The sequence below is a fragment of the Arachis stenosperma genome, chromosome 4, assembly GCF_014773155.1.
Source record: "Arachis stenosperma cultivar V10309 chromosome 4, arast.V10309.gnm1.PFL2, whole genome shotgun sequence".
Classification (NCBI taxonomy): domain Eukaryota; kingdom Viridiplantae; phylum Streptophyta; class Magnoliopsida; order Fabales; family Fabaceae; genus Arachis; species Arachis stenosperma.
Window position 1 is genome coordinate 9,905,789 of NC_080380.1, and position 27,595 is coordinate 9,933,383.

The 27,595-nt window shown below is 28.6% G+C and overlaps 2 protein-coding genes across 2 annotated transcripts; both read right to left on the reverse strand.

Annotated features, from left to right (window-relative positions):
* Nucleotides 1-13,874: 13,874 nt before the first annotated feature.
* LOC130974571 (uncharacterized) lies at nucleotides 13,875-17,857 on the reverse strand. Its single transcript, XM_057899442.1, has 6 exons — nucleotides 17,558-17,857; nucleotides 17,220-17,455; nucleotides 16,984-17,177; nucleotides 16,402-16,905; nucleotides 16,015-16,320; nucleotides 13,875-15,313 (listed from the first exon to the last, which is right to left on the reverse strand). The coding sequence occupies exons 1-6, from the start codon at nucleotides 17,855-17,857 to the stop codon at nucleotides 13,875-13,877; spliced, it is 2,979 nt and encodes a 992-aa protein (XP_057755425.1).
* A 7,368-nt stretch (nucleotides 17,858-25,225) lies between these two features.
* Nucleotides 25,226-27,384, reverse strand: LOC130974572 (protein FAR1-RELATED SEQUENCE 5-like). Its single transcript, XM_057899443.1, has 4 exons — nucleotides 26,922-27,384; nucleotides 25,925-26,622; nucleotides 25,665-25,826; nucleotides 25,226-25,330 (listed from the first exon to the last, which is right to left on the reverse strand). Exons 1-4 carry the CDS (start codon nucleotides 27,382-27,384, stop codon nucleotides 25,226-25,228), a joined length of 1,428 nt encoding a protein of 475 aa, XP_057755426.1.
* Nucleotides 27,385-27,595: the final 211 nt, after the last annotated feature.

Below are 27,595 nucleotides of genomic sequence, written 5' to 3' on the forward strand. Positions count from 1 at the left end.
CCACACTTACGACATAGGGTCAACAGAGTATCAAGTCTCAACCTGGAGCACGTGGTGGCTAGCCACTGCTACTACCCAGGGAAACTCGTATCTCTGACAGTGGAAGTGCAATTCACAATTATCAATAATTCAGCATCAACATGCATGAATTTTCATCCATGGATCAACATCCATATCAGCTATTCCGGCTCACGGTTAAATCCGTAACCAGCCAATATTCATAGCATACACAGCTATTCCGGCTCATGGTTCAATCCAGAATCAGCCAATATTTATAGCATACACAGCTATTCCGGCTCATGGTTCAATCCAGAACCAGCCAATTCACAAATAATTACGGCCCTTCGGCCAATGGCATAACAAGCACTTCCACCACCATCCTCCGCATCTCACTTAATCATCTTTGATCCTCATTGATCATTCATTTTCCCTTGCTTCACTCGCAAGTTACCTCATTCACTAGCCCCTTTTTAATAGCTAGGCATGCCATAATGATTTAAGACGTACATGGTGAGATCGGAGGCTTAGAAGTATGAGATTTGGCTTTTAAAACTCAAAAATCAACTTTGGGATGAAAACAGAACCGCGCGTACGCGCACTCCACGCGCACGCGTGGATGGCCTCAAAAACTTATCGACGCGCAAGCGTCATGCACGCTAACGCGTGGATTCCAAAATTTGCCAATCGACGCGCACGCGTCAACCACGCGTACGCGTGGGTGTTCTCGTGCCCCAAGCACAACACTAGCACAGTTCTGGCATACCTCTCTGGAAAAGGGTTGGGCATTGGGTGCAGCACAATCGGCGCGCCCGCGCACATCACGCGTACGCGTGGATGTCACTTTTCGGAAGATCGGCGCGTACGCGCCAGGTGCACCCACGCGCAAGGGGTCATTCTGCTAAAAATTTTCTAAGTTAAAAGCTGCAGAATTTCACAGATTTACACCCCAATCTTCCAACGGACATAACTTCCTCATTTTAAATCGTTTTTCACCCGTTCTTCGAACGGTATGGACATCTCGGATCCAATTTCATTTCTAAACAGATTTGGTACAAAACAAAGATCCGTAGTCCAAGTTATGTCCCGTCAAAGTATGCCCAAAAACCATATTTTCATACAAAACCACAATATGCCATTTTCAAAACAAACCATTTTCAACTCTTTTCAAAATCAATCAAAACATGCCAAGTTCATCCCTTTTCTTTGAAATCAATCAAAATATATCAAATTCAACATCAAGCCTCCTCAACTCACACATTGACACATTACCACAAATTACTAAAATCACTATCTCATCATTTTATCCCACTTCACCCAAGTGGCTCAAACTCAAACACATTGACATACCATATGCTATTCCTCATGCCAATTTCAACAACACCAATTCCCATAAATCATTATTGTACACAATCAACATCATACTCATCATCAACATGGTTCAACCCACAATTCAACCATAACCAATCATCAAGCATATATCACAACATGCATACTTCTCATACATCATACCATTAAGGCATCAATAATCATCATCACATATATTACCACATCATATATCTCAATCATTTAACAACATCAACCATTCAATGCCTATCTTAGGGCCTCTAGCCTAAGTATTTCCTACCACATTACATATTAGATACGGGAAACCGAAACCATACCTTAGCCGATTTTCCCAAGCTCCACCGGAGCACTTCCAAACCACTTATCCACAAGCTCTCAAGGCCTCAACACCTCCAAGAACAGATTTTTTACCACCAAACCCTTTTCAAGCTTTTCAAAGTCACCAATTAAGCTCCAATATCCACATATACACAACCTAAGCCACAACCATCATACCCATACACAACATCTCAAAACCCAAACATCATAAAACAACAAAATACATTAGGGTTGAGAATCTTACCACACCCAAGGTCCAAGGAGACAAGATTAACCTTCTCCTTCAAGAGAGTTGGATCCTATAACATCAAAGAACCCAAAATCTCAACATTTCACCCATGAAACTCGAAAATAAGGGCTGGAATTCGAACAGAAACTTGTGGCTTACCTCAAAATTAATTGTATGGGTTTTGTAGAGCTCTCCGTGGTGAACGCGTGGCCGCAAACGGAGCGGCAATCGGAGCTCTAGATCAAAAGTTATGGTGGTTTGAAGATCAAGTGAGAGAAAGAACTTGAGAGAGTGTTCTTCTCCCCCCTTCCCTCTAATTCAGCGTGTTTGTGTGTGTAATGAGGAGAGAGAGTGCTGAAAACTAAGGTTTTGGTTAAGTTATGTTGGGCCAAGGGCCCACTTTGGGTCCGGTTGGCCCGGTTTGGCCCGTTCGGTCCAATCTTGGTCCGAATTCTATAAAATTGGTACCAAAATTCTCGTCTCAGTCTCCTCTATCATATTTAGCCATAAAAATCACATTTTAGGCTTTCTAGAATAAATTCTCATTTATTAGTTAATTAGCCGTTAATTAACCGGGTTTTACAGTATGTTCCTTAACATACATATAATTTTATCCCACATAAATTTATAATTTTGACAATGGCATCTCATACCATTATTAGGAATCACATTCACTATAATAACAAAACTTAAATTAATCCTATTAATTATGAAAATTTTTGCAATAAAACTTTAAACACAAAAGTGCCATGGCTCTGATACCACTCAAGGATTACGAGTGTTCATAACACGCAGCGGAAGTAATAAAGTAATCCTATTGATCTATTTTGTGCTTAAAATTTTATTGAAATAAGATGGGTTAGATGCCAATACCTGAGTACCCTAGTAAATAAAGCTTTCTCCTTCGATAGTACGAATGTACTATGTGTATCCACACCGAGACTAATCCTTGTTGTCAACTCTTTGACCAATGGATTTAACTGAGAAGTTTCTTGCAACTCCTTACACCAGCAATTCTTCACTAAGAATTTGGAATATTTGTGTATGTGGAGGTAAAAAGAGAAAACTTATGTTTTCTTTCTTTTATCACATACACATATATAGTATGAGATTGGTGACTGATTTGTGAATCAAATTACAACTTAATTTGAGACAAAATCAGTTAGGATCTTATCCATATTTAAAACTCATCATAGAATAAATAATTAATTATTTAATATTCTCAATTATAATATTATTATATTCATGGTGCTAGCAAAGAATATAATAATACTCCATTTGAATTAATATAATTATTTATTTGATCTAATCAAAATAATAATTAAATAATTATTTACCAAGGATTAGAACACTCGTTAGTGTGTGACCCCATAGGTTCAATACTAAGCGGGTAGTATATTAGTCATACTAAATTTACTAATCAAGGTTGGCGTCTAGCAACGCTCCTTGACGACCCGATAGTATGAAGTAATAATATTTTTTACTAAGAACCCAAGATGAACAAAAATATAACTCCTTCCATCTTTTCAGCTCTTGGCTAACTTTTAGAGTACGGTTTGATTGTCAAACTCTAACTTGTTACCATTATTATAATGAATTATGAATGACTTAAGAAACTCATTTCTTAATTCATTCAAACCCCTTGGCCAAGGCATTGTTTATTTCATTCATTATAATTGTAGAGCTCAAACTCATTACCATAGTTGATGGATTCCATTTTGACTAATCATTAATTCTACAAGTATTTAAATCCTACCCAATGTCCATTCAACTAACACCGTAGGGTGTTAGGTGTCCAGAATCAAAGTATAACAAATACATTGTTAATTACTATGATAGTCGCAGGTCAAAGGAAAATTCTAATATTATGTTCATCATAAGAATATCCTATTGACAAATATACGGTAATTATAACCATTAGAAATTCTTAGAGTGAGTCAGTTCAATGGTTATATCTCTATATATACCATTTATATATATAATTTAACAAATGAGATCTATTAGTCTTCATCCAATGAAGACTATTATATATATATATTAATCTATCCGAATCACTAATGTCCCATTTTTAGTAATTTTACGATTAAGAACAATTTAAATTAAAAGTACTCAAAAACGTATATCTCATTATTACGATCCCTATCGTAATTATCGTTTCTAATTTTTAATTAAGGACACTATCATAAATTATAAAAGTTTATTCTTATAAAAAGGAATAATAATAATAATAATTCATGATAGTATTTTGTTGGACATACACACTTATCTCCAACAATAAATTCATCATAATGTTACTCAAATAACTAAAAAGGGGAGAATTATCATCATACTATAAAAGGAAGGAGACTCCACATACAAAAGAATTAAAAAAAGTGAAAATTAGAAAAATATCTTGAATTAAAAAAAAATAAATTAATTAATTAATTAAATAAATTTTTGATTTGACGTATAAAGCTAAAACATTGAAAACAAATTATTAATCAAAATAAGGAAAGTTTTAAACAAAAAAAGTAAAATTAATCCATAGCAAGATTTTAAACTCATGTCAAACCACCAAAATACTTTGATCATTTTGAAATATTTAAATTCAAACTTACCTAAGGAAAGAATGTTGTCCCAAGAGCCTAAATATAACGGGTATAGTGCCTTGCATGTCTCCCACTTGAACCCTCCATGTCTTCTTCATTATCTGAAATTCTGAACATACTAATAAAGAAATAAAATTACAAACAGTTAGTGAGCAAAATGCAAAAAAGAAAAAGCTACCAACTTTGAGGGCATTCAACATCATAAAAATAAGAATTGAAATCAAATTTATAAAAATTAGAGAGAAACAAAAGATGGGTATTAATAAAATATGAGTGTACTAATTGCTTGAGTTGGAGAGCAGAATGAGCAATGCCCTTACCTCATCATCATTATGAACCTGAAACATCCTTGAAATTATTATTTTCAAAACTTTGACAAACAAAAATACAAAATTAAGTTAGGACAGTTTCTCAGAAGAGTATTTAACCAATTCTCTTTATGCAAATATTTCATATACTCTTGAAGAATTTTCACTTATAACAGAAAGTACAGTCCCTTTCTTCTTCCCCCTCTCATCATTAATTTACTCGCAATTTTTTCTTGTCAGCCCTCAACTCCTATTCTCCCATTTCGTAAAATAAGCTGAAATATTTGTAAGAAGAGTCCCTTTCAACAATGAAAGTGAATTTGTCCTGGTGATTGTGAATTTGTGATAATGAAATGTATCACAAAGTAATATAAAACGTATGAAATTCAAGTATTAGAAGTAGTAATCATCTTAACGAAACCAATTAGAAATTGAACTCAAGTTTAAAATATTCTTAGTAAAATTTAATTGGGGTTTATCAAAACACTAATCAAATGGACAGCAAAAGGGTTGATAATTTCCATCTCTAATCAAATGAGATCAGAGAAGAGAGAAAGGGGAACCAAAAATAAAAAGAGAAGAATAAAAAAGGACAAGGGTTTCCAAGAAGAGAGAGTGATTATGAGAGTGATGGAGAGGAAACTTAAAAAAGAGAAAGATTTAAATGAATTGAAATTCGAAGATTTTTAAAACATTCCGCGTTCAAAATTGCAAAAACTTCTTCCCTTCATCCTATTAACCAAAAATTAGAAAAATTACCTGTGAGATAATTACTCGGCAATCTCATATTTATACCACGAAATCAATCACAAAGCAGCATCTGAACTCAAAAGAGTGATTGGGGGATTGCTGAAGCCACATCTGTCTTCAATCCAGTAGACAAAAAGGGACCTTGCAACGCAGGAGAGAGTTCGAAAAATAAATAGTTTCTCGCATTTTCAGCTTCAAATGGGTTAAAACTTAAAAGAAAGATACAAAAAGGCAGAAGTTGTAAATAACAATATATACATAGGATAGGATTGTAATTACATAAGTAAAAAGGACAGGTGTTACATATAAGATTGTGGGTAAAAAGCTCCTAGAGTTCGTTGGGTAAAAGAAAAACCCACAGAGGTAGGAAAAATTTGCTTCATGAGAGATCACCTTTGAATTTTGACAGCCGTCATCTTGTGAGTGAATCAAAACAGTGAGCATAAGAAACACTGTCTATACAACGAGGCTTTGTAAATGTAGTTTCACTATTTTGCTAGTTATCTTTATAATTATAAATTGATTTGGCCATACACACTGTAACAGATCCAGAAAATTTTGATAATGGGATAAAATATATATAACATAATAATAATTTAGGTTTAGTTAATATGTGTCTTACAGACACATGACAAAGTTACTATTAATAGAATATTTTAAATTTTTTTATTTGATAACTGTAAAATAAATACATTAAAAACTTAAATTTTTTGTTTTTCCAACAAAAATATTCTCAATTTGTAATTTTAATATGTGTTTTTAGGACACAAAATAAATAAACTCTAATAATTTTTATAACAAAAATATTATATTACATAAAAATCAGCTATAAAATTATTCATTAACCATTATGTATTTGTGTATAAATATATTTATTGTTTGATTTATTTTCAATATCTATTTTGTATTTCAATATATATTCTATACATATAGTTACTTTTTATGTACATATAGATATAGTATAATTATTGTTATAATTATATTTTATTATTATAAAATATTATTAGTCTTCAAAATATATAATTTATAAATTAAAATACTAAACTAATAATTTAAATAATAATATATAATTTATAATTCTATTTTTTAGGTTTCATATTTTTTAAAAAATTGAATAATTTTTTTAACAATACAATCGAAATGCTTCTTCTATATATATATATATATATATATATATATATGTATATATATATATCACCAAATAATTATTAAAAATTCACTTCTCATACAATCAAAAGCTAACTCTCAGTGATATTTATAGTTGAAAATTTTTTTTCAATTAATGTAGTTACTACAGAAAAAACTAAAACTAATTTTAAAAAAAGATAAATAATATCTTTTGAGTTCATTTCTAAAAAAGAAAATCAATCTTATTTAAATTGAGAATTGATCATTCTAATAAATATCTAATATGAAATTCTTAAACTGACTATTAAGTACCAAAAGTTGAGTAAAAAATTATTGTGGGGTCAAATTCAATAATTTAATGAAGGCAAATAAATATTATTATCATATACTACTCAAACAAATTTCAAATTGTAGTGGGGACACTTGCCCCCCTACACAATATATAGATCCGTCCCTGGCCAGACAACTTTGAGGTAGAGTTTGTTTTGAGGTATTGAGACAGAGACTGGGAGACTGAGACTCAGTATCATGTTTATTGGTTCAGAGACTAGTACTAAAATTTCTGTTTCTATCCACAAAATGTCAGTATTTCAGTACCTCCAAAAAGTGGGAACACATGGGACTAAAATTTTTAAAGATGGAGATTGAAACTTTAATAATATTTTATACCTAAAATACTTTTATTTTAATTAATTAATTCCAATTTTATCTTTTGTACAAATTAAATTAGAATTTTATTCTTATTTCAATTTCTGTCTTTCACTTTACACCAAACAAAATACTGAAATTTATTTCAATCTTTGTCTCTTAGTTTTTGTCTCTCAGTCTCAATTTTTCGGTCTCTATCTCTCGACCAAACGCTACCTAATAAATTGTTTCGACCTCACATATTATGTCTTAAATTTATACACTAAGGTAGCGTTTGTTTTCAGGTACTGAGATAGAGACTGAGAGACTGAGACTCAGTATTGTGTTTGTTAGTTCAGAGACTGGTACTAAAATTTCTGTCTCTGTCTCCAAAATTTCAGTATTTCAGTACCTCCAAAAAATAAGGACACAGGAGACTGAAATTTTTAGAGATGAAGACTGAAACTTTAATAACATTTTATACCTAAAATACTTTCATTTCAATTAATTAATTCCAATTTTACCCTTTGTGCAAATTAAATTAGAGTTTCATTCCTATTTCAATTCCTGTCTCCCATTTTGCACCAAACAGAATACTGAGATTTGTTTCAATCTCTGTCTCTTAGTCTATGTCTCTCAGTCTTAGTCTTTCTGTCTCTGTCTCTCCAACAAACGCTACCTAATAGCTTCTCCGTCCTCAACGAACAATCATTCAGTTTAGCTTTAGCTACATATAGGTCCAGTTTGAGTTCTTTTTACAAAAATAATTTAAACAATAAATATTTATGTTAAAAATAATTTATAAATAAATTATTTTATATTTAATTTTTAATTTTAAAAATATTTATTTTAAAAAAATTATGATAAAAAATTTTTTATTATGAAAAAAATTAAATTTTTAATTTTTTTTATAAATATTTAAATAATTTTTTAAAAAAATTAAATTTTAATTTTAAAAATTATATCAAACATTAATATTATTATTTTTTATAAGTTAAAAATTCAAAAAAAAATGATTGTTTGAAGCTTTTTAAGGAGGCCCATATCTAACAAAAAGCTTTTCCCCGTGGAAACATGGTTACATGGCCACCCATCTCAACCTCTTAAATCTGTGTTTCTTGTTCGAAGATGACAGTTATTAATTATTGAAAATAGCAAACAAAATAAGCATTTCAAATTTCTTGGGCTTAAACTTCGCATGATACCATATGGTTCTAAAATATATAATGGGTATACAACCAATATTTGACCAAATAGAGTCATGTTGGCTTTTGGCCCATTTTAGGTGTCAAGTCTGTAAGATTATTTAAGCTGCAGGAGTTTAGATAAATTATAGAATTTGTTTTTTTACTGTATCTTTTAATTTGACAGGTCAAGATTAATCTATCACGGTATTGAACTTCATTTAAGAGTTTGTCACTGGCTAATAGATTGCTGCATGTACAAAGCGAAATTCGAATCTCTACTTACTTAAGCGGACCAGTGAGAAAAATTATAGAATTTGATTATTTTGGCTACTCTTCCTGTTCCTTGTTCTTTCGATTTCCATCTAGGGCTGTCAAAAAGGCTCCCCATTTATTCTTCGACTCTCTTTGATAACATTGGCTTTTATTTAAAAATAAAAATATGCAAATGACCATATTTGGGCCAAATTCTAATTCTAGTACTCCGTTTAGTGGTTATGGAAGAAATTCCAAACGGTCCTCTTTTTTTGGGCTGTGACCTAAGTTAATGGTGTTACGTTTATTGCTCTTAAGTTAATGGGTTAATAGCCCCGTTTCAATACTTAAGAAAAGTTCTGTTTTAATACTAATAATAAAGAAAAAGGTTCATATGACCAAAAAACAAAGGAAAAAGGTTCATGTCCAAAAGGATACAAAAAAAAAAAAGATTAATGGGCTTTTTTAATTTATTTTTATACTTATTAAAATAATTTCATACGTATAAAAGTATAAAAAACCCGTCCAAAAAATATATATATATTTCATATATATATATTTAATTATATAATATCATATTAAAAAAACAATAGTGTTAGATAACAAAAAATAAATAGTCTAAACTTATTTTATTTAGTATTTATTAACTCTATTTATAATTAATAAATATTAAATAAAATAAATTTAAATTATTTTTGACTAATTATTTTTTATGACCAAATTTTTTTTAATAAAAACAACTATATTTTATCGTAATTATATTAATAATTATCTTAAAAAATAGATATAAATATATAATTAGATGACCATGTAAGTGTATCAAAATTATTATTATTTTTTGGTGACTAAAAAGTTAATGGGTTAATACGTTTTTTCGGAAGTCATAGAATTGAGTGTTTTTTGGATGTTGATGCAAGTTGCATAATTATCAAAACTGGATTGATCATGCTGACTTGTTAGGTAACTGGAATAATGATTCAATTGATGAGTTATTAGTCAAACTTATTGATAATTGAACCGGTAATAATCAAGTAAATATATAAATTATAATAAAAAAATTTAAATAATAGAATAAAAATACAAATCATAATTTACAATTTAAAGTTCTTTACCATTATAATGAACAAGTTTAAATAAATCGAATAATAAATGCATACATCACAATAGAAATCTAAAAATGTTTAACAAAATCATGTTTTAATTTTTTTTATAATAATAAGATTTAATTATTCTATTGGTCTTTATAGTTTTACCAAATTTTTAATTAGGTTCTTATACTTTTTTTTCAATTAGGTTCCTACACTGCTTTAATTTTGAAATTAAATCCTTCTTAGTTTAAAAAACATTAGAGTTAACTGAATATTTATTCGCAAATTTAAGATATTTATAATTAAAAACTTAATTAAATCTTTGACCGCATGTATTTTAGTAAAAATATTATGTTAATTTTAATATTTTTAACATGAAAATGACGTAATTATAAAATTAAAAGCAGTGTAGAGACCCAATTAAAAAAACTATATAGAAACTTAATTAAAAATTTGATAAAATTATAAAAACAAATAGAATAATTAAACCTAATAATAAAACACTTACTATTTTGTGATAAGATATAAAATGGAACTAATTATTATCATATGACAAATTAATGACACCAAAAAAATATGAATATTTTTATCACTTAAATTTTATATATTAAAATAAATAAAGGAATTATAATTTAATTAAAGTTTTTAATATTAATAGAAGTGTGAGACTTAAGAGTTAAAACCAGCTGTGACTGCGATTCAACTTCTGTTCACTAAATTATACTATTTAATTAGTCCAAAATTAAATTAGTCTAAGAACTCGAATTTGTATGTTGTTATTGTTATTAAATTTAATTTCGATAATAATGTAAAATATTTTATATAGGTACAATTAAATTTGTTCTTTTGGATAATTATTTATGTGATTAATATAAAAGATAATTATTTTTGCGTTACGTAATTATATATGTGTGTAAAACTACTTTATAATAATATATAAAATATCAAATTAAATTTATTATTATTATAAAAGATAACACACATGTTTGAAAAAAAAAAACAAATTAACCAACACATACAATACTCCCTCCTCAAAAGTGATAACTTACATTTGAAAAAAAAAAAAGGGATCCACCATGTCACAACAAAGAAGCGAAATATATAACTAATTTTGAAATTATATATATCATATTTAATTTAAACTCAAATATAAATAATATCAAGAATAAATTATTATTTGTACCCATAAAAGATACAAATGCTGATAAATGTACTCATATAAAAATAAAATGACAATTATAATTATGAAAGACGGCTTCCATGTACAAGAGAATTGATCCGTTCGGGTATTCTTGACACACGAAAACTATCTACCGTTAATACAATTGTCGTTTATTCTTATATGGATACATTTATCAGTGTTTATATCTTTCACTGATACAAATGATAATTTATTTATAATATTAATTAAATTCATCAGTCGGATTATATCAATTGTTTCAAAAAAAAGTTCTGCTATTTGTACACAAATGTAATACTAAAACTACAATTTGAATTAATTTCAAGCCACATTGCTTCCACAAAATCAAAGAATTGGGAAATAAAAAATCAAATTAATTCTAATATTATTACATTTATGTTCACATATTTCTTTTAATCTCCAACAACATTGATTATTGAAACAATATTATCCAATTATCCATACAACTTTCTCCTGATTACAAAAATAAAAAAATTCTCGTTAACAATTCTAAACCCTTGAACATTAAGGTTTTCCTCCTTCAACCCTAACTTCCAAAATCCTTCTCCATTTACTTGACATTCAACCTATTAAAACGCATATAGTAAAACCTCTCATATACCTAACTAAACAAAGAGAATGATCCAAACTCTTCTCCCTCTCCTATTCCAAAATTCTTAGATCACAATCCCAATCAAGAGAAGCCTCTAAAGTATCTTTCGGTAGGTTTACCGTTGGCGATTCACCACCAGTCCTAAAATTATAGGCCATTATATATAATGTAAGATAATGAGAACCCTACTTTAAAAGAGAAGAAGGACTATTTGAAATAATAAAGAGTTTTTCTTGAAGATAAACAGAATTATTGAGTCTCATGTTCATTGTACCAACAAAAAAATTATTCTCCATTTCTTTTAATACACCTTTTGCCGAATATAATTCAATAAAAATATGTTACCCCCATTCCAGTGTCCCCTCAATCAAAATTATCAAGTAATCATCCAAATAATCCAAATCCTTATTCATGCACTTGAAGAAAATATTGGCTTCACGAAAAGGACTTTCAAATAAAGTAGTTGGAGTAGTAATTAAGAACCATGTTTGTGTTATAGCCTATAGGGTTACATAAACTTAGCTCCTTAATTATTATTATTACTTTACACAAAATTAAACCATTGTTTGAAGTAAGAATTTTTACCTTCTTCAAGAATTGCAAGAAATTTCTAGGCAGCTGCTTATCGAAATTCAATTCTCCTCCGACAACAGATGAAATAATTTATAGTTGTCGAAGCTATTGAATAATATTGCCGGTTAAATGAAGATGCAAGTATCATCTTTTAGAGACATATTTTGTGCACAATTCATCTTAAATCTGGCTCCATAAAATTCATCATGAAAAAATTTGCAAGGACATTAAAACTTGCATATTGATTTTATTGGAAAATAGAAAAATATGTGAAGTAATTTATTCTCATACACAAAGATGCCATCTTTTTTTTTTTCTCTATTTGTTGAAACTATATAGAACCCTACCTAATAATTTGATCTTACAAATATTTATATATCTAGAAGGCAATTTAATTTAAGCGCTGAATATTGAAAAATTTTTGGCTTGTTTTCTTTTAAGATCACATTGGATTTCTTTCTGATTTGCTTTTTTTGTATTGTTTAATAATGCACGTATACCACATTATGGTTTACTCATATTCTCTTTAGAAATGATGAAAGATAAGAAAGAGATTCGTGGACTTATTGATTGAAAAAAAAAGATTTATTGGACCTAATTGATAAGAAAACGATCATTAGACTTTAATGTAGAAAAAGATATTTTTATCTTTTGAAGATTAATAAAAAAATCTAAAAATATATAATCATAAAACTAATTTATATTGTTTGATGGTACTAGAAATCGAAAATTTAAATATAATTTTGAAAACATAAAAATATTCTTGTAATTAGAAGATTAGAATTACTAACTCTTATGCAGCAGTTCTATATTTATAGCACTACACCACTGCACTAACTTAGAAGCACTGCACACACTAAGGAGCACAAGACTATAACAGATTCAGTTATAGGTGGTTAAGAATCCTCTACATTGGTCGAAGAAATTAGGATTCATGGAGTAGTAGAAATGGAAAAAGAAATTAAAATGCAAATAACCATTGTTGGGCCAAAATCTAATACTAGTAGTCCGTTTAGTGTTTTTGCGAAGAAATGCCAAACGGTCCGCTTTTTGTGGGCTGTGACCTAAGTTAATGGTGTTCTGTTTACTGGTCTTAAGTTAATGGGTTTATTACCAAAAAAAAAGCAATGGGTTAATAGCCCCGTTACAATACTAAAGAAAAGTTACCGTAAAAAAAAATACTAAAAAAAAGTAGTGTTTCCAGACCAAAAAAAAAAATTGTGCTTTTAACTTTGAATTACTGTATGAGCCCGTGCTTAGCATGAAAAAATTTATAAAAGTAAAAAAAAATTATATGCTTTGATATTTAAAACAAAAATATAAAATAATTATTATTTTAAAAATTTATAAAATTATTATCAAAATCAAAGTTTAACTTAAAAAAGTGAGTAATAATTTTATATTTTTTAAGGTAAAATAATTATCTACTGATACAAAATTTAAAATAAAATTAAAATATTTATATTAAAATTTTATTTTTTCAGAGACTTCTCTATAAACAACATTGATGGTTAAATTTGCAGACATTTCTACGTGATTCATAAATAAAATTTTTAAACATCTCTTACTCTTAACTCTTGAAAGTGCCACATATAGTTGGCTATGTGTAAAAACTGGTTTGGGCAAGTAATCCAACATGAGATAAAATTTGTCCCTGAGACTTATTAATTGTCATGGCAAACGATACTATTATGGAAACTGTCTTCGTTGGAATCTAACTGGGACGGTTTCATTTGTTGGTACCATATTCATTCTTGAAACCAAAGCAATATGACCAACACTGTTACCCGTTAAGACTTCACATTCTATGACATAATTTCCAAGCTTCCTAACTTGTAGCCTTGTACCATTATAAAGACCACTGGATTGGTCAATATTTCTCAGTAACATCACCGGAACACCAACCTTGAGTATTAATTTATGTGGAGGCAAACCAGAGCAATTTATGCTATTCAGTAATTCAGAACCATAGAGATCTAGTTGATTCTCCATATTCCCTTCATCCATACGAATGGAATCCGAACTAAGATATAATTTTTTCCCTCCAGGAATGATAGCCATCAGATGGTTGTTGATCTCTTCAACGATGTCTAGCGTGGAAGCCAGTATAGTTCTTACTTTGAAAAAATCCTTTGAGGACATGTTTTCTAAAATATTTGGATAAGAAAAATGAACCAACTCATCAAATGCCTGGTCCAAAGAAGGAATAACAATATCTGCTGGAAGACATATCTCAGATTCACCATCCATATTGCCACCTATTAGACCATCACCAACTTTCAATAACCACTCACCAAATTGCTCTGTCTCATCTTGATCTGAAGCAGTCGTCCCTACAGAGAGTTTCATGTTTTTTGTTAGTTTGAGCACCTGACAAAACTTCCAAAGGTAAGACGAATTCACAGTTGAATGAATGATATCTTGTCTCGATTCTCGTGGAATGACAGGAAGAATTTGTCTAAAATCTCCACTTAGTACAATCACTTTTCCTCCAAAGGACAAATCTTTGCTATATGTTGGAGAACACGTCATTATATCACCCAAACATTTATCAAGTGTTTCATAGCAGTACCTACTAACCATTGGAGCCTCATTCCAAATTATAAATTTGGCTTTCAACAGCAACATTACTTGAGGGGAACCAGGTTTGATGTTACATACAAAATCCTCAGTTATATTCAGCAGTATTTTGAACCTTGAGTGTGCCGTTCTTCCATTAGGAAGAAGTAAAGATGCAATACCACTCGAAGTAACGTTTAACACTATATCACCCCTTGAGCAAATCTCAGCAGACATAAGGTTCCAAAGAAATGTTTTTTTAGTATCCCCATGACCATATACAAAGAAAAAACCCCCTTCATCACAATACACAACTGTAACAATTTTATCGAATGCATATCTCTGCTCAGGTGTTGCAATGGCTAACACGTCTGAGGCATTTTTCTTTAAATCATCCTTGTTAAAGTTTAGCTCTTCCCTAATAACCATTTTGGTTAACAAAGAACTATCAACTTCAGTTGCTAAAGGCATAGGAGGATAGTCTTTCAAGGTTTTACCATAGAAATGTAAGATCTTGTCTATATCAACTAAGCACAACTGCTTAATCTCATCATCTGACATTGTTAACTCTGCATATTATACGATACTGTAAAAATTCAATCAAACTAAAAATGATTAATAAGAAAGAACTTTTATCATTGTAATTAATAAAAAATCACCCCTCATGTCATCACGGCTCTCTCTCGATACAAAATATCATCTGAGAGTTCATGCCAACATCTATCCCAGACATGTTCTGGTCTTGAGATATTGTTGGATGTTAATAGAATGACAAATAATCTCCTAACATATGATCCTGAGGCCCATGAGCTTGCTTCCTTAATTGCATCAATAAATTCTTTGTCATCTTGCAAGAGTCCAAGGGCAAAGCATGCATCTCTATACGTAGCATAAATTGTTCCTCCTAATATTTTTATATCTCGAAAACTCATACATCCTCTTTGAGTATTCAAGAGAAGTCGTTGGTAATATTCTTCGGTATTTGCTGTAAAAAACTTGGCTAAAATCCCACTTTTAAGTTGTTAAATGGATTAAGCTACGCTATTTTAATTATTATAGCTACACATCCGTATAAGAATAATTTTCTTAAAAAATATAGAAAAATAAAAAATTGTATAATCTACAGATTATAACTGTTGAAAGTTATTTGAAAATTTATTTTCTAGTGTAGATAAATCGAGTAAAATGGACATGTGGTACAGGCTGTTAAGATTTTAAATTTAAATCATTAAATAAGTAAGATCAAAATTGAATATAAACTCGTCATTACCTGCAGGTACATGAGTCAACCTTCCAATTGCGAAGCCTTTCTTTCGAGAAAACCACTTTGAAGAATCGTCCTTCCAAACAAACTTGGTTGGAAACTCAGCATAAGTCAGATTTCGAGCATAGGGATATGACATGCTCACCGCCATCCATCCCAAAAATATGGACTTATGAGATATTGCTCTTTCGACGATATCATTCACATTAGAAGTTTCACCATAAACCATAAGTTGCTCATCCTCCAAATGGAATGGAAGTCTAATCACAAATGGTTCTTTCTCTTGGATTTCATATCCAAATAGACGCCAAACTGCCTCACATGCCGAAATTTACCTACAATCGTAGTAATTCCTAATTTCGTCAATAACTTGTGTGGCTTTTGACAGATCACCAGCATTGTATAGAGTAACTGTCACGCGGTCATTACCCTTGTGTAAATACTTAAACAGATACTTAATAGAACTTGTTTGGCATGTGTATTCCACATTTATGTGGCACCCAAACTTGAGCAACAATTTTGGATTATACAAAACAATGAACTTATTATCTAGTACACGTTCCCTTTTCTTCATTGTTCGACCGTTATCAGTACGCCTATATTTGGAAAATCCGGCCTCATCAATGAGTGTTTGCTGTCTAAACTCTTTAGGATAGAACTTTGAACAGGATCCATTCTTCATGCAATGTGAATTCTTGTTGTACGGACCACATGGACCATGTACCATGTAATTTTGAAAAGCTCCATTTAGATTTTGCCTTTCATCTTCATCAAGAATCTCAGCTGTTATATGTTTGTCTATGTCATCTGGTGTTTGTGACTTGAACTCGTTACTCATGAATAAAAGGATATGTGCATGCGGAAGCTCTCTCCTTTGAAACTCTACAGTGCAAATGTCTGAAAATTGAAAAAGACAAATGAGCAAAGCATTACAACATAAGATTTTAATAAAGCGTTGCATAAACACATACTTACATCCCAAAATTTTGCCAAAGATTTTTTTCTCTTTTAGGTCATCAATCAAACCATCAAACTTGATCTTGAAAACTCGACATAATATATCAAGACGGTCTTCTGCCTTCAATCCAATGGAAGTCACTTCTCTTTTTATCTCATCCCATTCAAGGTTACAGGTCATGGTGATAAAATAGTTAGGATATCCTACATATCTGCAAATTGCAAATGCATCTTTATAATTATTCATCATATACCTAGGTTTATCGGTAAAAATACTGAGAAGAATGATTCTTTTGCCAAGCCTTGCAGCATTTACATCCCTGTTTATAAGACTTTCATGCAGACATTTGTATTTATCAACCCTCAACTGTGGTTGTTTACACCCAAATAATTTTAACCTCTCTGATTCTACCATTGTGTAGGCATCTACCAGAAACTGTTGGAATAATCTCTTTGATCTCAGAATTAACGGAGATTCACCCATCTTTTTCTGTAGTTGAAAAGCAAAGAATTATCGCAAAGTGATTGTTTTGTTTTTCTTTGTAGGCCTAGCAGAGATAGAATCTGATGTTGCAATACCCAAACGAAATACATCCTTCCCATACGGAAACAACAATGGATATTGCAAGGCTAAATAAGATGGATGAAAAATATCAATTCGCTGGAGCTTTCTAGATTGACTCTCTATAACAATATCTCTATCTTTGCTAAGTTGTTCGACATCACCAACAATCAACGCAACCATTTCAGATGCAGATGACAAGTTGTATGTCCTTCCATCTGTAGTCCTTTTACTAATTAACTTAAGCTTTATGGTTGTATAATTTTTCTGTTGGTACCTATCTCTTGCATAGCAAAAATTCTTTGCCAAACTATTATATTTGTCTAGCATGTTTCTTAATATTGCCACAATTTTTCTACCCACTCATTTATAGCTTCATTGGAACTGCAAAAAAAAACAATAAAATTTATGCTATTTTCTCTCACAGATAAGAAATGACTAAAAAGTTTGACTGGTTGCATAAAAATTACCGAAGTGTGCCTATTCGATTATCAATCTCATTTTCTGTGTCATAGATATATAGTTGGGCAAATGTTGGTCGCAAACTATCAGGAGGAAGTAAGCTACCAATACTATGGTAGTTTTGACCCCCCAAGCTTAAAAATTAGAGGAGCAGTCCCATTGTTCACCTCACGGTCAATTTTTCCGGCCATTGATGTAAAACAAAATATTGAATTAAATGTCCTTATATTTTTTAGGAAATGAATACTTCTTTGATCTTCTCCAGTATAAAGCTGAATGAACTCATCAGGAGGCACAAAAAGTAGAGAAAGCCCGATCTTTCTTTCCATACAATATAATGAAAACTTTGGTTGGGGTGACTGTTTGGATTTAGCAAGCCTTTCTCCAGACCACATCCATGCTCTACAGTGTTGACATTGATAAATAGGATTTTTTATATCCCAGACATCTACCGATTGAACTCTCTTTAGATACTCAGTTGTCATACCGATGCAATTTAGTCCATGATGTACACAAAGATGCAAATAAACATACAGATAAAATTTTTACATACTGTCTAAGGTTTCTGAGAATGGTATAAAATTATCTTCCATATCCCATCCAAAACTATTATAAAAAATGCAAACATATATGTCGATGTATTACTAATAATTCATATCTCTTGCAAACTACAAACTTAAATTCTTGATATAATGAGAAATTACCTTCACCATCAACAAAAGGGTCAACATTTTGGCCACTTTGTGTGTCACTGCTTGGTGGGTGCGTCTTAACAGTCAATAAATTTACATCTTCATAAAGTTGTGCCAAATTAATAGTCACCGAAGCAACAACTAATAGAGGAAGATTGTCTTTTTTGCACCCCAAATATAGTAGAACTTCTTTACAAAAAGTTCAATTTTATTCAATTAAACGTTAGACACTATAAAAAAGAAAAGAATATAATAATGATGATCATCTTTTTTAAATTACCTTTCTGTTAGGCACGATCTATGAAAATCGCAGTGTGATGGAAGCTGATTTTGCGGAATGACTTCTGTTAGATCATTGGCGGGTCCTTGTACACTGGAGTATGCTAGAATTGTAATAAATCTATGTTATATAAATGATTTTCGATGAAGTATATTTTTTGTTAAATATAATATTGGTATATGGATCATTTGGCAATCATTAATTATACGTACTATTTGTTAACATGGACAGTGGAGTTCTTGTAAATGAGGGATTCGACCATAGAGTTAAAGATTTAGATCTTATCTCTGATGTAGAAGGTCTTACATAATTAGGAGGAGTATTTTCCTGTCCAATTCCATGCGAGGCACAGTGTACACCATACATAGATAGTTGCTTCCCTATGAATGAGTAATGAGAAATATATAGAAAATTTTCGTTATTAAACTGATATAAATTTAATTTAGATAAATATGAGTCAATTACAGTGAGAAAAATGTCACCTTTATCTTCACTGGATTGTAAACTGAGAATATTAGATGAGGTACTAGTTTCTCGACACACTATTTTTTGACTTGTAGTAATATGATGCACATTTTTATGTACGTCAAAATTTGTGTTATTATTGTTTTTCGACACTGTTAAGTCAATAAAAATAAATGAAACATAAATAATAATTATTCAATTAACTAATCTCATATTTTATTTTATACAATTTTAGTAGTATACTTTCGTAGTTAAAAAAAATTGTATTGGTTTAGTTTTATTGAATTATTTTTTAAATTATTAAACTAAATCAATGAGTATCTATATCATATTATTTAAAATATACCCAATCATGACTTAAAAATAAATACAATTCAATTTAAATAATAAATAAAACTCTAAATTTAAATATAATTTTAAAATTTTAATTTATTTAATCGAGTTAAATAGATCTACACAAAAGCATCAAATTTTATATTTTCTCAATTAGTATAGAATTTTATGTATTAATTTAGATTAAATAGTATATTATTTTAAATTATGACAAAATATATCTTAAATAATTAATTAACCTAAATAGTACATAAAGATTTGAAGATTGCATATAGTTTTTATGTAATTTATAGCTTATTAAATATGAATTAAAAAAATATAAAGATGAATAATTATTTACAATTTTTCAATCACTAAATTAAAATATTTAAAAAATTATGTATAGTATAAACTATTTCGCTAATATTCTCAACAATGATGATAGTTTAAACTGTATTTCTCATAAAAAAAATAAAAATTAAAAAAAGTTTTACAAAAACACGTACGAGAAGCACAAAAAAAAAAAGCAGACTCATTATCATCAAGTTTTTTTCGTTTTCTTGTCAAAATTATCCTTCGTCTTAACCTTACAACCTTGGATTGTGTGATTGAAGTGGGATACTTTATCGTTGTTAAGTCACTTATCTACAATGTACTTCTCCCGCAATAATAAACTACGATTACAAATTTTCAAATTTTAATACTTATCTTAAAGTTAAATTTTAAATATCCATTAACTTATAATATTGATTATTTATTGATTAATTTATAAGGTATTATTTTTTACTTAAAAAGTAAAAAACTTAATTTTTAAATATGTAAAGATATATTAACAGTGACTTTTAATTCACAAATTAATAATCTAATTAAAAGGAGTATATATATATATATATATATATATATATATATATATATATATATATATATATATATATATATATATAAATATAGTTGTTTTAAGCAAAATAATTTTATATTATATATTATTAAATAATTAATTAAAAATACACACTCATGCACATTTTTTTAATCAATGTATAACAAAAAAAATTAGTTAAGGACAAAATATTTCACATATAATAATTTTAGTCATTTAAAATTTAAATATTAAAAATTGGATTACATATTAAAAATTAAATACAACTTTGTGGTATGTTTCAATAATAATAATAATATACTTTTAAAAGGTAGTACTGAATGTTCTCCATGATATGTAATTTTTAAATTTATTTTATAAATAATAAAATAATTTTTTTGGATAATTAGGTTAAGTGAATAATAAAAATTAGTATCTAAATTAACAAATTTTAATCTATCTGATAAAAAAATGAAACTTACATAAAAAAATCATTGGGGATTCAGTTTTTTTTTTAGTTAAAACGGTACCGTTTCGAGGAGTTATTAATAAACCGAAAATTCTTTAAAAAAAACTGACCAATTTTAACGGTTCATCGATTAATCACATATTTAACCGGTTTTACAATCAGTATTTTTGTCAGACAGTTTACTCATAACATCTTTTAGGCCATTTTTAAATTTTATAAAATTATTTATAATAATTACAAAATATGCTCATAATAAAAAATTTTAAAATTTTATAAAAATATTTTATTTAAAATTGTTAATAAAATCTTAGTTGTACATAGTTTTAAAATAAATAATTATAATGATATTAGTATTTTATATAACAGTCCATATAAAAAAAATTTAAATTTCATATAATAATTTTTGTTCATTTTTAATAGCTCATAAATATAAAAAAAATATTGTACGAAATTTAAATTATTTTTGTATTAATTTTTATATAAAATACCCATATCATTATAATTATTTAAAAGTTGCATATAATTCGAACCATATGAATTCAATTTACTACGTATTTACCTAAATCGAATTTATTCAATTCGATTTATATATAAATGCAAATTCGATTTATTTAATTTAATTTATTTTTGTATACGGTATGATTTGATTGAAAGAGCAACAATTTATACTGCTTCGTAGATTCTTTTATAATTTTATCTAGCATCAATAAAATTCCACTATCACTGATTTTTAAAAAAATTAAAATCTAAAATGATGGTTAAAAATAAATAAAGAGGATAGATTTAATCCTTCTATAATTGTATGCATTTTTTTTTATTTGCATTTTTATCACAATCCACAAGTTCTATGTTTTATAAATTAATGTTAATTCATATATAGTATATAAATAAATTTAATTATAATAAATAACAATTTATTTAATTTATTTTAGACTCTATAAATGAAAAAACTAATTCACTCATATAACGAATTATAATTAATGTTGTATAATTAATTAAGTAATATAAATTATAATAAATTATATTAATTATATTAAAATTTAAATATCTAATCAAATCAATTAATTGATATAATTAAGTCAGTACAATAAATTGTATTGAATGAGTTAAAATAATTAAATCGAAAAATACTTTTTGAAATATGCCACGTCAATTTCGTCATTAAATATAGACATCCGATTTTTATATAATAAAATAGAAAATAGATACTACTAGTAAATGTCCAAAAAAAAAAAACTTTAATACTACTAGTGAATAAATCCGTGCTATTTACGGAAACAAATAAAATGAATTTAATAATACAATAAATGAGTTTAATAATACAATTTTCACGATAAATTTTCATGACAACTGAATTAAATAAATGATGTTTCATAATAATATACTATTGCTTCTACTTGAACAACATTTAGATTTATGCGGTAGCTTAATCAACTGCTTTTTTTTTTTTTCGCTTAATCAACTGCTTAGAAGTATTATCTGCTAATATTACATGCTTGACCAAAATATGCTACAGGTCTGGTGACAGTATAAATCAATACTCAACATTGTATTTTTCAACCCATCTTAATTATACTATTTTTGTGAAGGAAAAAAAAGGTGCATGGCCCTTGTAATGATGATACTTTTAATACATAAGTAATGACAGGGAGGGGAAAAAAAAGCTAAAATTTGCCTTTTTAACCTTCATTAATTATTACAATAATTAATAAATATTAAATAAAATAAATAATTATTAAATATTAAATAAAATAAATTCAAATTATTTTTTATTATTTTTTTATTATCAAATATTACTGTAAATACATATATGATAAATCAGCACATCTAATTAATATTTTTCATTCAAATTATTCATCAATAGAATTATTTAGATTTTTTTCATGTTCGTTCAAATCATTTTTGTCACTCTAAATAATAGATTTGTTTAAAAAATTCGACTATATGTTATACCTTACCACTTTATTTATTAACTAAAGTATTTTATTTTGTAATTAATTTTATAAATAAATATAGTAGTTATTTTAAAAAAATTATATTAAAATATTAAAATTCAACAAGTAATCTTACAAATTGGTTTTTCAATTATTGAGTTTTATCATATAAATTAAATAATAATAAAAATTATAATTTTGAAAAATTTAAAAGATTTAAATTTTTAAATAATTACTATATTATTTAGTGAAATTTAAAATATTAAATTTTTAAATATATAATCAACAATAATTTGATAAACTCGTTTAAATAAAAAATTTTACTATTAAAAAATTATAATTTAAAAATATAAAATTTTAAAATACAAATGACAAAATAACTTTATAATAATTTAATTATTTTTATTATTTTATGTAAAGAGAATTTTGTTTATTAAGGTCTAAAAAATAATATTAAAATTAGTACTATAAAAACTATTTTAAATTTAATATTATGAAAAAAATAAAAAAATTATATAAAAACTAATTTAATTAATTTTTAAAATTTTAGAAATGAAAATGACTTATATCCGAACTTTTAAAGACTATTTTGATTATAAATAACTTTTGAGAAATTCTCCACATATAAGCGTTTTTTTATATAAGTCTTTACAAGTGCACCTCCTTCTTCTTTTTTCCTGCATGTTCTTCTTCCTCTTCCTCTTCTTCTTCTTTTCTTTCGTTTCTTGCCTTCTTTTTTTCCTTCTTCAACCGTTACTGCACGTTTTCGTTGCACGTTCTTCTTCTTCTTCTTACTGCACGTTCTTCTTCCTCTTCCTAATCTTCTTCTTTTCTTTCGTTTCTTGCCTTCTCTTTCTCCTTCTTCAACCGTTACTGTACGTTTTCACTGCACCTTCTTCTTCTTCTTGCTGCACGTTCTTCTTCCTCTTCCTCTTTTTCTTCTTCTTCTTCTTTTCTTTCGTTTCTTGCCTTCTCTTTTTCCTTCTTCATTTACGTGCTTTTCTCTCTGTTTTCTTTCTTCGTTATTCTCGATTTCCATTATTTTTTGACATCAAGCTCTGAAATCATTTTTGAAGAAGAAGAAGCAGCAGAAGATGAGGAGGAGAAAGAGAAAGAGTTCTGAATTATGCATAAAGTGTACTTCAACGAATGTTGGGTGTATTTCTTAGATCCTTTGGGTGTAGTTCTGTAATCCTTTGGGTGTATTTCTGTAATCTTTTGTGTGTATTTCTGTAATCATTTGAGTGTATTTCTGTAATCATTTGGGTGTATTTTTGAAGTTCCATTATCTTCAAATTTGGCAAGAAACTCGTTTTCATGGAGGAAGAAGAAGAAGAGTCGTTTATAATGCATGGTGAGTAGCGCGCTTTGGAAACAGGACGTGGTTGAATAACATACGTTTATTTATTTACTCTTGAATATGGGTGTGTAATGCGTGTTTTTTGTTGGACTTGTGCCAACTTGTAAGACTTGTAAACCAAAAAGACTTGTATGTGTAGCAGGCCTTATAACTTTTGGATTTGGCTCCTCTGAAGTTGTTTATTTACTTTAGAGAGAAAAGTAACGCAATTTAAGCCATTGATAACATAAACGATTTTGATCATCTTAAATAAATAAATAATAAATAAATACATTAAAAGAACCTTGAAAATCGTGCAAGCAGCAGCTTCCAAGACCGCGTGATTTTTTCTTTTTATTTCATCTTCTTTCTATTTTATTTAATTTTTTATTTCTTTTTCTTCAACAAAAAAAATTATTTTCGGTTCTATTTTTTCACAATATTTAATTCTCTTTTTATGTTTTATTATCATATTTTTCCATGATATTGTTGTTATTTTGGTTATCTTCTTCTTTTTTATTTTTGTCTTTTATAATTTACATTTAAAATAAGAATCTAATTGAGAACAAACTAAAAAGTGTTTAGAATAACTAATGATGTATTGTTGGTTTAATAGATCTTTACTAAATTTATATTGATATACATTAAATTAATTTATTTATATTTTTATGTGTTTTTATGTATTTATGATGCTTGTTTTATGTCTAATGTTGTAGTTTAAATTTAAATGTATGACTAGTTAAAAAAATATATTATCATCGGAATAGACAAATAATAAAAAATATAAACAAAACAATCATCTCAAATTTCTTAAAGTCATTCCTTATAAATTCAAAGAGAAAAATTACAAAGTTTAAATAAATAGTTTTTCATTCTATCATTTAGTTATCTAAATTTGGTGTTGTAACTTCACTCCATTTGGTGTTGTAACTTGATTCCATGATTGAAGTGGCAAAATAGTTTGATTTTCAATATTTGAAGTGAAAATTTCAGCCTGCAATATAAACACTATTATAAGAAAAATAATAATACAGAGGAACTTCAATAAGTTTTAAAAATATTAAAAAAATATAATAAAAAATGAAAAATATTACAAACCTCACAATTTTGGGTGGAATTTTTTTTTGTTGACGCCATTCTCTTGTTTGATTATTTTTCAACCCAACTCTTGAATCTTTTTCTACCTTTTCGTCCTTTTTTTTTTTCAATCCTTTCACATTTTCAAGTAATCTTTCTAACGCATCTCCAGAACAGCTATTAACGATTTCTTTTGCATTCAAAATATTTGAAACATCATCATCTTGATTGTGTCTACGAAAAGAATCTACCTTCTTATATGCCTCTTCTATAACTTGCTCAACAAAATTAGATGTTACTTCAAAATCTGATGATCGAGCAGCCAATTTGATTGCTTTGAAACATATATTCTTATACCGTGCTGTAGCATCCGCTCTAGTATCACTTTGAACAATCATCTGAGTCCGAATTTGCTTCACATCCCAAACATTTAAAACTTTTAAACTATGACAACATAAGAATCTCATTGTTTCAAACATTCCACAACTACAAGAAATAATCATATTTTCACATTGCCGGATACAGTGTATTCTCCATCTTTATCAAAAATAGCAACTTGATATTCAGACATTTGATTGTTCTCTGTACGAGAAACAATATATGCAGCAGAACTCCAATCAAACTCATTTTGAAATAAATCAAATGCATTAGGAGTATATACCTGTGCAGCATGCTTCAATAACGGCGAATGAATCATCTTAAGTCTAGGAAGCTTTTGTCTTGCATTGTATTCAGCTTGTAGCTCTTTGTATCGCTTGCCACCAACAGCTCGCTCAAACTGTTTGAGAAAATGTATTATGTCTAAATTTGACCGCATAAAATCTTTCAAATCACTGTTAAAACTTTCACTAAGTTGAGTACTTCGCATTCCAATAGTATACACCTTCTTCATATAGCAATGAGCCCATTTTTCCTTCACTTTATAAATACTCTTTAACCAAGAATTGTCTTCCACTTTGTATCTTTGAAGCAATGCATCCCATGTCTCTTGAAATTGAAACTGATCTTCAGAATTATACATACAAGCTTTGAAATCTCTCAAGATAAAAGAACCATCTTTCAACTTATTCCCTAAATGTCGAATAGCATTTTGCATAATATGCCAGACACATAATCCATGATATGTTTCAGGCAATTTTTCTACCAAAGCACTTGCCATAGCAGGATCTTGATCAGTGAAAATAGTTTTAGGCTTTTTTTGCATGTGAGCTTCCAAAAATGATTCAAATAACCACATAAAAGATTCTTTTGATTCGTCATACAAAAGAGCAGCGCCAAATATTACTATTTCTCGATGGTGATTGAATCCACAAAAAATACCCAATGGTCTATTTTCTTTGTTTGTGCAGTATGTAGTGCCAAATATGATTACATCACCAAAGATAGCATAATTAATAACGCATCAGCCCAAAAAATATTTGTTATTTTCTCTTCGTTATCTAACTGTATAGCATATTGAAATGAGGGATTATCAAGTAGTTGCCGATGAAAATACTTTAATAAACTACCTGCTTCACCATAGGCCAAGTCTCGCTTTCGTTTGCTTCGAAGATAGTTCTTTTGGTCTTGTTTGGTATATCCAAGGACATCTTTACCACCAGCTTGTAAACTTGTTAGTTCATGTGTTTTCTTTGGTCTTATGCCAGCTTCATCTGCCAAATCTATTTGCAATGCTTGTACTTCTGAAATCTTTCTTTGTGATGGCATCATATGACTGGTTTCCGGAATTTGCAAAATATGATTGTGATTTAACTCAAGATCACAAATCACATATTTTTTTATATCTCGAGCAAACTTGAGTGACATTCTTACTTGGCAACTTGTTCTAGTCTCGGCGCGAGGTTGCTTTGTTAAATGATCCCGTTTATCTGGTTTTCGTTGGCCTTTCTTTGCACAAACAAGTCTAAAACTACTTACAGAATTATCAAGCTTGCATTTATTTGCATACAATTGTCGAACATCAAAACCCATCATTCCACCATAACTTTTTCAGAAGTCTTTAGCTTCTAGTATGGTGTCAAATTCCATGCCTAATTTTGGTATTTTTTTTGCTATAATTGGCCTGAATAAAAATAAGTAATAAAATTCTAAATATAATTGTTATAAACATACAAAAATAAGAGTACTAAAATAAGAGTACAAATATAATTGTTATAAACATACCTGAAAAAAGTAATTAATG